A 9,908-nucleotide genomic window follows, 5' to 3' on the forward strand; every position below is an offset into this window, starting at 1 on the left:
ACAACCACAAAAAAGTTCATACACAAAATAAAACTAAGGCGTATTTGAAAAGAGGGGTTTGTAAATCTCTATCAAACCTAGCAACCACAAAAGACGGTTCTTAATTTACTCTATTTGTAAACTACAGAAAATGCTAGTAATTCTATGAAAGGTTCCTCAATGATGTTATGTTCATAATTTGTTAAATATCTACGTTATAAGAAGATGAATATATTATGCAACGCATTCTAAGCATATCTTGTCAACGCAATATTAGGTTATTGTTAACAACTCTAGGCCCAGTTTCATCTCTCGAATAAGCAAAATGGTAAATACATGGTGTCTCAACAGGATTTTCACTGCAAATAGTTTTGACAGTAATCTCCTCCCCTTGAATGTTGTCATTGCGTAACCTTTATTTCTCTCCAATTGATTACCATTGGTCTGTAGATGTATTTATAAATGTATTTCGAAAACCAGAGTTCGTTTTGGTGTGCCTCAGTACATCTGGTGACATTTCTCTCATTATATCTACTGTACATATTAAGAAAGGTAAAAAGGGAATCACTTAGTGACGTAATTTACTGAGAATGAATGTAAGTTACGCGTAAATTTGAGTATTAACAAAATGTATAAACCAATAAAAATTGATTGTTGAAAAATTCACATAAGAAAAAAAAAAAATCCTAATCCGAGATTTAGTGAGAGACATTGGGTGAAAAATTCAAAAACTTATAAGGATAAAGGTTTCATACGTACATCATTATCAATATACATATATACAAACACAATAATGTCTGTTGCCTACAAACAAGCTGGTATTTCTTTAAACAAAGCATTAGCCATTGCTGCTAGAACTTTAAGAGCTGCTTTAAAACCAGAAATTAAAGCTGTTGCTGAAAGAAGAGGTTTCACTGAAGTTAAAGTTATTAAGATCGAAAATGGTGTTCAATCTGATGCTAGACCATTACAACAACATTAAGCATCTGGTTTTTATGAAGAACCTTCAATTTGAAAGTGGAGGTCATATAAATATAGATAACGAAAATAGCATATATCAGAGATTATTTAATATATACAATTAACATTGGGAATCAAATATAATTATTCATTTAATAATTTACTTGAATAAATAAAAATCTATTTACAGGGATTGGTACTAATTATACAAAAAGATAAATCCTCTATAATGTTTGGATCTATCTTTTAAGATTTTCCGTCAATGTTGAATCCAAATTTGCAACCGGCTTTTCCTCAACATGATGATTATTATTAATCTCTTCTATTAACTGTCCTTTTAATTCAGAGGGTAATTGTTCAATCAAAGATCTAATATGTTCCAATTGTTCTCTCTTTTGTTCGAGTTCAATATCTTGAGCTTCACGATTCAAATGCTCAATTTCTTCAACTTCTTCATTATCTAATTTCTCATCTTCTTGTAAATTAGCCGATTCATCTAATAATTTAGATAATTCTGAATTTGGATTACTAAACAATTCAACAAATCTTCCATGTTCAACAACTTGCCCATTTTTACCTAAAACTACCACGAATTCAGATTTCGAAATTGTTGATAATCTATGAGCAATTGAAATAATTGTCATTTTTCCTTCACTAGTTAATTCTTTCAAAGTTTCATTAATTAAACTTTCAGATCGAGAATCTAATGCAGATGTAGCTTCATCTAAGATTAATATCGATGGTTTTTTGATTAATGCCCTTGCAATTGCAACTCTTTGTTTTTGACCACCAGACAAGGAAGTCCCACCAGCTCCAATTATTGTATTATATCCATCGGGGAATCCCGTGATGAAATCATGACAATTGGCTTGTTTACAAACTTCAATTATATCATCCATAGTTAAATACTTAATTTCATGAGGTGTAAGTCCATATACTATATTCTCCAAGATCGTCCCGGATAATAATACTGGTTCTTGTTGAACAATCCCAATAATTTTTCTTCGAAGTTCTCGAACTTGTATATCTTTAATATCTTTGCCCCCAATCGTAATTGTTCCACCTTGAATATTATATGAACGAAGAAGTAATGAAGCAACGGTAGATTTACCACATCCTGAAGGTGCCACTATACAAGTACTTGCTCCCGCCTCAATATGGAAATTACATCCGTTAAAAATCTTATCTTTTGGTCTCGTTGGATAACTGAAAAAGACATCTTTAAATTCAACATCATTTTTAAGATGACTAGGTGCTTTATGACCTTTAATAGGTTCTATATCACTTTTATAATCCATTAATTCAAAAAGTTTAACCCCAGCACCTGCACCTTTCATTAATTCCATATATGTAGTTGTTAAAGAATATAAGGACAGATTAAAAAATTCCAGATACATTGAGAATGCAACTACATCCCCTGCCGTCATTTGTCCCTTCAAAATAAGATAAAGCCCTAAAGAAATAGAGGCTATATATCCGGTATGATATAAAGCATAAATACTAACCAGATAATTGGATTGAGCAAATGCTTCACGTTTTGCAACTGTAACAACATTTCTAATCTTTTCGGAATATTTATCCAATTCTTTTTGTTCACCAGTGAAAGCTTTGACTAATCTAACTGAATTAAGAGTTTCTTCTGAGACTTTAGTTAATCCAGCAGCAGCATTTTGAACTCTTGTTGATAATTTTCTCATTTTTTCACCATAAAATACTGATCCAATAATTAATGGCGGAGATATGATACAAAATACTCCAAAAAGAAGTGGGTTGATAGCATACATCATATATGAACTTATAATTCCAAATAAAAGATTCTTTAACCCATCAGGTAAATTACCAGTAATTGATCTTGAAACAACGTATGCATCACTTGAAAGTCTTGATATTAAATCTCCAACTTTATGTTTTTCATTATCATAAAAAGCAGCATCATGTCTTAATAAAGTTTTCATTACTTTGAATCGTAATCTTGCTACAAGTCTTTCACCTAATACTTTTAATACCCACAATCTTCCCCAAAAACATGCAGCACTAACCAACATAAATGGGACCATAAATTGGAAAACTGTAGTAATTTTATATCCCCAAACTAAAAGATTTCCATCTTCATCTTTGGTATTTGAACTATAAGCATCTAATGAAGCACCAACAAGTCTAACAGCAGTAGTTGGATAAAGGACGGCACATAAGATAAATGCAAGTGCTAATAAAAATAATTTTAAATCAGATTTTCCTAATTGCAAAATCCTACCAATTGTTCTAAAATTCTCTAAGATGCTTTTATTCTGTTGTTGTTGAAGTTCCTTCTTTTCTTCTTTGGAGATTTCTGATTGTCGTTGTTTGCTAAGTTCTAAATGATCCTTAACTAAGTTTGAATCTGTCTTGAATTCTATAATTGTTGATTCTTTATTGTTTTTCTCTACTTCTTCTGTCGGCGTTGGGGTAGTATACTTTCTATTTTGTAGTAAGAACCCCGTTAGCACGTTAAATTCATTTCTTCTATTAAGAAGATTATTATATTTCAATAGTTGATGAGTTACAGGTCGTGAATGTGATAGTTTATTGTGCTTTATTGAATTATGGAAACCTCTTATTATGATGCTTCTTATTCCTATTATACCTTTACCCAATAATAATGGGCCTCTAGGTAATAACATCATATAAGACATAGCATAAATATGGTATTGTGTTTTAATATTTCTTACAATGTAGTAACGAAAACCGTTGAATGGTGAATCTTTTTTTTTTTTTTCAATGCAAACCGATAGTCAGAGAGCGATTGTACTGTACTGCACTGTGTAACTTGAAGAAAGTGAAAAATTTGAATCGGCACCGAACGACCGAACGGAGTCTTTTTTTTTTTTTCAGTTTCAATTCATTAAGGCCGGGTATTAATTGTAAGGTATATAAACAGAATAAAGAAGGGAAAAAGAATCAAAGGAGACTGACAAACTATTTGTTTAAAATAGAAGGACAGAGTGATCGAATATATATATATATATATATATACTTATATACTGTATATATAGTTCCTTTATATTGAATGTTAGGGTCTCTTCTTACTTGTCTCTAACAAATTCTGAATGAAAAATAATCTTTTAAAGTTTGCTCTTTTTTTTCCCCTGAATTAAATTTGAAACAACTGATCTCTCTCTCTCTCTGTCTTATGGGGAGATACCCTTATATACTGTACTTCTCTTCTTCTTTTAGTTTTGATTTCTTTAAATGAATAGAAGAAGAATTATAATTTGTTCATATCAAACATTATCTACGATGTCATCAATTACAACCAGCGCTGCTACCAATCTATCTAAAAAACCAATTAGAAATGCTGGATGTTTAATAATTGGTGATGAAATTTTAAATGGTAAAATCTTAGATACAAATTCTTATCACTTTGCCAGACAATGTTTTAATAATTTATCAATCCCACTTAAAAGAACAATTGTATGTGGAGATGATCCTAAAGATATTACTAAATCTTTAGATATATTATTAAAACAAGATCAAATTGATTTTATAATCACATCTGGTGGATTAGGAAGTACTCATGATGATATTACTTATGAAGTATTAAGTGAATATTTTGGATTAGATTATTGCTTAGATCAAGAAGTTGTAAACAGAATGCATAAAGTAAGAGGAAAATATTTAGATGGATTAAAAACAGATCAATTACAAGCATTTTATAAAATGGCAACATTACCCCTGGCCAAGAAAGATAATCCAATTAGTGTGGAGAAATATTTCATTGGAGATAATTTATGGTTCCCATTGGTTGCTTTAAATGAACAAGTTTATATTTTACCTGGTGTACCTGAATTATTTAAGAAATTAATTAAAGAGATGCAACCATTATTGAAAGATAGAATACGGAAACAAGATTTAAATAGAAGATATGTTAAAACAACAACAAAAGAAAGTGAATTAGCTCCATTTTTAACCAAACTTCAAAACAAATGTGATTCAATTCATGGAATTGGAAAAGTTAAATTAGGAAGTTATCCTCATTTCAATTGGCAAGTTAATACAATTAGTATAATTAGTAATTCATTATCTATTGAGGATTTACAAGAAATCGTTGATGAATTGGTTGCAAATCTTGGAGGACAAGCACAAGAAATTAATCAAGAACAAGAAGATAAATTCACCAATGAAGAACCACCACACAAGAAGCATTAATAAAAATGTACATATCTTTACTACAAAATAATTTCTCTACTTAATAAAAACATATATAGACTAAATACACAGATTTATTTACAACTTTTCAGCAAATAATTTAGTAACTTGTTCAACAGCATTTGGAATACCTTCTGGTTTATCACCCATACCTTGAACAACATTACCTTTACCACCAGCTTTACCTCCAATACTTTCAGAAACAGCTTTTGCTAAAACAGTAGCATCAACCCCCTTAGCAATAGCTTCATCAGAAACATAACAACCATGAGCAACTTTATCAGTTTCACCAGTCAATAAGTAGATAGATTTAGTCTTATCTTGTTTCTTAATCAAATTGAAAGCATCAGTAATAGCTTTAGCATTAGCGGCAATTGGAACATGAGCAACTAAGAATTCACTCTTATTTTCAACATCATTTAACCAATTGTTTACAACTTCTAAAGTCTTTTTAGATTCTTCTTTTTGTTTAGCCTTAAGATTATCTTTAATTGATTTATCTAATTTATTAAATTTTTCAGTTAATTTTTGTTTATCCAATACAGAAATTGATAATTTCTTTAAAGCAACACCTAATTCTTTTGCCTTGTTTTCCTTTATTGGTCCAAATGGTAATTCACTAGCATGAGTCAATTCTTGATCAAATTCCTGAGCTAATCTTTGAACAGCATGAGCATCATGACCAGTCACAGCCACGATTCTTCTAATCCCTTTGGCAATACCACTTTCTTCAATAATAACCAAATCTTTAATATCACCAGTTTTGGCAACATGAGTTCCACCACAAAATTCAATTGAAACACCATGCCATTCTGGCTTCTTAGGGTCTTGTAATAATTCATCAACTGAAACTCCAATTGAAACGACTCTGACTGGATCAGGATAAGTTTCTCCAAATACGGCTCTTAATCCATTAATCTCTTTAGCTTCACCTAAGGAAACATCCTTATAAAAGACTTCTTTATTGTCTTTAATATATTGATTACAAATTGATTCAACTTTTGTTAATTCCGGAGTGGTTAATCCTTGTTTATGACTGAAATCAAATCTCAATTTTTCAGGAGCAACCAATGACCCTTTTTGATCAACTCCATCACCTAATACTTCTCTCAAGGCGAAATTTAAAATATGGGTACCAGTATGATTATTTCTAATTGGCCATCTCCTTAATTCGTCATAAGTGGCAATAACTTCATCACCAACAGCAAGTTCCCCCTCGATGATATTACCAGTATGTAATACATATCCAGCATATACTTGAACATTAGTAACATTGAATTCTACTTTTCCATCAATAACTAATTTCCCAGTATCATATTCTTGACCACCTTGTTCAGCATAGAATGGAGTTTTATCTAATAAAATACCATATTGCTTAGCAGGATCTTCAATACTAGATACAAATCCTGATCCATCATAAATACCCACGATATTAGCTTGAATATTTTCTGTACCATACTTAAATTCATCATCAGTTTTTGGAATACTTTCATCTGATTCTAATTCTGATAAAGCATGAACATCTAATTTAATTAAATTGGCAGCGTTTTTGTTTCCTGTACCTTTGGAAGCTTCTCTTGATTCTTCTTTAGCTTTTTCAAATCCTGGTTCATCAATTTTTAAACCAGCTTCTTCAGCCATTAATCTAGTTAAATCAACTGGGAAACCATAAGTATCATATAATCTCCAAACATCTTTACCTGATAAAGTTTGTTCTGGAGTTTTGGAAGCAATGATTGCATATTGTTCAAATAATTTTTCACCTCTATCTAAAGTCTTTGAGAAGGAAACTTCTTCTTCATTTAAAATTTCTTTTAAATCTTGAGCTCCTTTAACGATTTCTGGGAAAATTTCTTTATTTTGTTCAATTACAACGTCAACTAATTGTTGGAAAAATGAACCAATTGGGTAATTCATATATTTACGAACATAACGAGATCCTCTTCTTAAGATTCTTCTTAAAACATAACCCCTACCTTCATTATTTGGAACACCACCATCACAAATGGCAAAAGTTAAAGTTCTAACATGATCAGCAATAACTCTATAGGCAGTATCTATACCATCTTTATCTTCAGAACCAAATTTACCAGTATATGGTCTAATACCAGTAATTTCTGCAATTTTATTAAAAATTGGTTCAAAAACATCAGTATCATAATTTGAATATTTATCTTGTAAAATTGAAACTAATCTTTCAAATCCCATACCAGTATCAATATGTTTATTAGGTAAAGATCTTAAGCTTCCATCAGCTTCTCTATTAAATTGAATGAAAACAACATTCCAAACTTCTAAAACATTTGGATCATCCATATTAACTAAATCAGCAGCATTTCTACCACCACCAATTCTATCATAATGAATTTCTGAACATGGGCCACATGGACCTTGATCACCCATTTCCCAGAAATTATCTTTTGCAGATCCAGGTAAAATATGATCTTCATCAACTCCAACATCTAACCAAAATTGTTTTGCTTCTAAATCTGGGGATAATCCTTGTTTATCATCACCACCAAAATAAGTCACATATAATCTATCTTTATCTAATCCATAAACTTGGGTTAATAATTCCCAAGACCATTCAATTGCTTCTTGTTTAAAATAATCACCAAATGACCAATTTCCCAACATTTCGAAAAAGGTATGATGATAAGAATCTCTACCAACATCTTCTAAATCATTATGTTTCCCACCGGCTCTAATACATTTTTGAGAATTGACTGCTCTCTTTAAAGTGGAGAAATCACTAGCTGGATCAACAGTACCTAAAAAGATTGGTTTGTATTGATTCATACCAGCATTGGCAAATAATAAAGTTGGATCATTATGAGGAACAACTGATGATGATGGAATGTACTTATGGTTCTTTTGTTCAATGAAATAATTTAAGAAAGTGGATCTGACTTTAGAAGCAGTCCATTCGATACTTGTCGTTGTTGATGATGAGGTTGACATTATACGTTTATGGATTAAAGTCCTTAACATACAAAGAAGAAAGAATGGGAATCTCTTTTATAATAAACGTATCTCTTTAAAAAGAAAATCTCCAACAAAAAATTTTCTTTTCAATTTTTTTTTTCTTTTCTTTTTTTTTTGGCTCCTAAGAAAATTAAACGTTTTTCTTTTCGCGTTTTTATTATGAGTCTTCTTCTTCTGCTTCTTCTCTGGATGAAAAAGCTTTTAACTAGGAATTGTAGTTTCTAGTATATTGGGGTGGAAGAAGAAGGGGGTCATTCTCTCATAATTTAACTATACTCTTCTAGTGTATTCGTAGATCTTTAATGCAATAGGAATTGAATTTATAAGGTGTCCTTGTTTGGTTTCACACCGAAAAAAGTAACTTCGGGGTGAGATCGCCAAAAACGTCCGGGGTGGGATATGGGAGTTTTTGGCATCCCAAATGGAATTTTAATTATTAAAATTATTAACATCCATATTGAAACTCTATTAACCATCTTGTTCAAAACATTTCAAATACTATTTGTTAGCATGGAATTGAACTATATATATGAATTTTAATGGTTAGTGAAGTCTTTAAAACTGAGAAAGTCAAGTTATATTACCCAAATAAGCTTTAACAGGCACTACACAAACGAGAATTCCAACACAAACACTAACACTATATAGAGTCATCCCTAGCTTTATGTTTTTTGCTTGAATTAATGTTCTCCCGATTAAGAATTTCAATGAAATGGGCAAAAGTTATATATGTATCATGGGATCCATACTAGAATTCTCCAGCTGTTTATATGCAGGGACCACCACAATGTGAAACCTTGTTTCTTCAGTCAGAAAGAGCAAATAGATGAGATTGGATTGGATTGGATTGGGTTGGATGAGATAGAGATTGCAAAAGTATTAATAGTGTTCGTTTCCCCAGGTACAGAAAATATGGTTTAACTAGGAATTGTAGTTTCTAGTATTGTATCTACTGTTTAGTAGAAGAAGGGAGTCCATTCTCTCACAATTTAAATCTACTCTTGTACTATATAAGATCCTTAATGCAATAGGAATGGTGAATTTATAAGGTGTTCATGCATATGATTCATGTTCGAGAGAGAGTGTTATTTCTAGTTATTTAGATTGCTTTTTGGTTATTGGCCCAACGCCTTCTATTTCTTTGGCAATCTCACATTTTTTTGTTACCTTGAGACCTAACCATTTTGTGTAAGTCATACATACGACCTACGTTTTTTGGTTAGGTGATGAACTACCGGTTTTTTGTTGTCACCTTGAGGACCAATTTAAGTTTAATTATTAAAATTATTAAGAACTCTAATAGAACCCTTCTAATAATCTTCTTCAAATAATTTTAAATACTATTTGTTTGTATAGAATTGAACTACCCATAGGAAATTTTATGGTTAGCGAAGTTTTTAAAAATGAGACAGTGAACTAAAAATAGTCCAAATTAGTCTCTTATTTGATTTTGCAGGCACTACACAAATGAGAATTCCACAGCTAACACAACTCCTATATAGGATCATCTCTAGCTTTACGATTTTTGCTTGAATTAAGGCTCTCTCAAAGTAGTATCTGAATAAAATGGGGGACAAGTTGTACAGGTATGCTCCATATCCATACTAAAGTATTTCCCCAGAAATTTATATGCAGGGGCAATCACAACAGTGTGGAACTTAGTAGAGCTCTTCTTCCGTCACAAAGAGTAAATAGATGAGATTGGATTGGAATGGATGAGATAGAGATTGACTCATCTGTAGTTAAATTATCCATTGAATTAAAGAAATACAAACTAAACAAAGAAAATAATACAAATA

General features: G+C 31.1%; 4 protein-coding genes across 4 annotated transcripts; 2 read left to right on the forward strand and 2 right to left on the reverse strand. All coding sequences in view use genetic code 12, as the record gives it.

Annotated features, from left to right (window-relative positions):
• On the forward strand, positions 1-961 carry J8A68_006016 (uncharacterized protein; the record flags this gene model as incomplete). The annotated part of the gene is made up of 1 exon (XM_049410145.1): positions 795-961. A coding segment is annotated over one exon (167 nt), but the record flags the coding sequence as incomplete, so codon positions are not given.
• Positions 962-1,178: 217 nt separating this feature from the next.
• On the reverse strand, positions 1,179-3,611 carry MDL2 (Mdl2p; the record flags this gene model as incomplete). The annotated part of the gene is made up of 1 exon (XM_049410146.1): positions 1,179-3,611. The coding sequence occupies one exon, from the start codon at positions 3,609-3,611 to the stop codon at positions 1,179-1,181; it is 2,433 nt and encodes an 810-aa protein (XP_049260704.1).
• A 604-nt stretch (positions 3,612-4,215) lies between these two features.
• J8A68_006018 (uncharacterized protein) lies at positions 4,216-5,124 on the forward strand (the record flags this gene model as incomplete). The annotated part of the gene is made up of 1 exon (XM_049410147.1): positions 4,216-5,124. The coding sequence occupies one exon, from the start codon at positions 4,216-4,218 to the stop codon at positions 5,122-5,124; it is 909 nt and encodes a 302-aa protein (XP_049260705.1).
• Positions 5,125-5,202: 78 nt separating this feature from the next.
• ALA1 (alanine--tRNA ligase) lies at positions 5,203-8,085 on the reverse strand (the record flags this gene model as incomplete). Its single annotated transcript, XM_049410148.1, has 1 exon — positions 5,203-8,085. The coding sequence occupies one exon, from the start codon at positions 8,083-8,085 to the stop codon at positions 5,203-5,205; it is 2,883 nt and encodes a 960-aa protein (XP_049260706.1).
• Between the last annotated feature and the right edge of the window lie 1,823 nt (positions 8,086-9,908).

The sequence above is a fragment of the Hemisphaericaspora subhashii genome, assembly GCF_019202705.1.
Source record: "Hemisphaericaspora subhashii strain CBS 10753 chromosome Unknown scaffold208, whole genome shotgun sequence".
Classification (NCBI taxonomy): domain Eukaryota; kingdom Fungi; phylum Ascomycota; class Pichiomycetes; order Serinales; family Debaryomycetaceae; genus Hemisphaericaspora; species Hemisphaericaspora subhashii.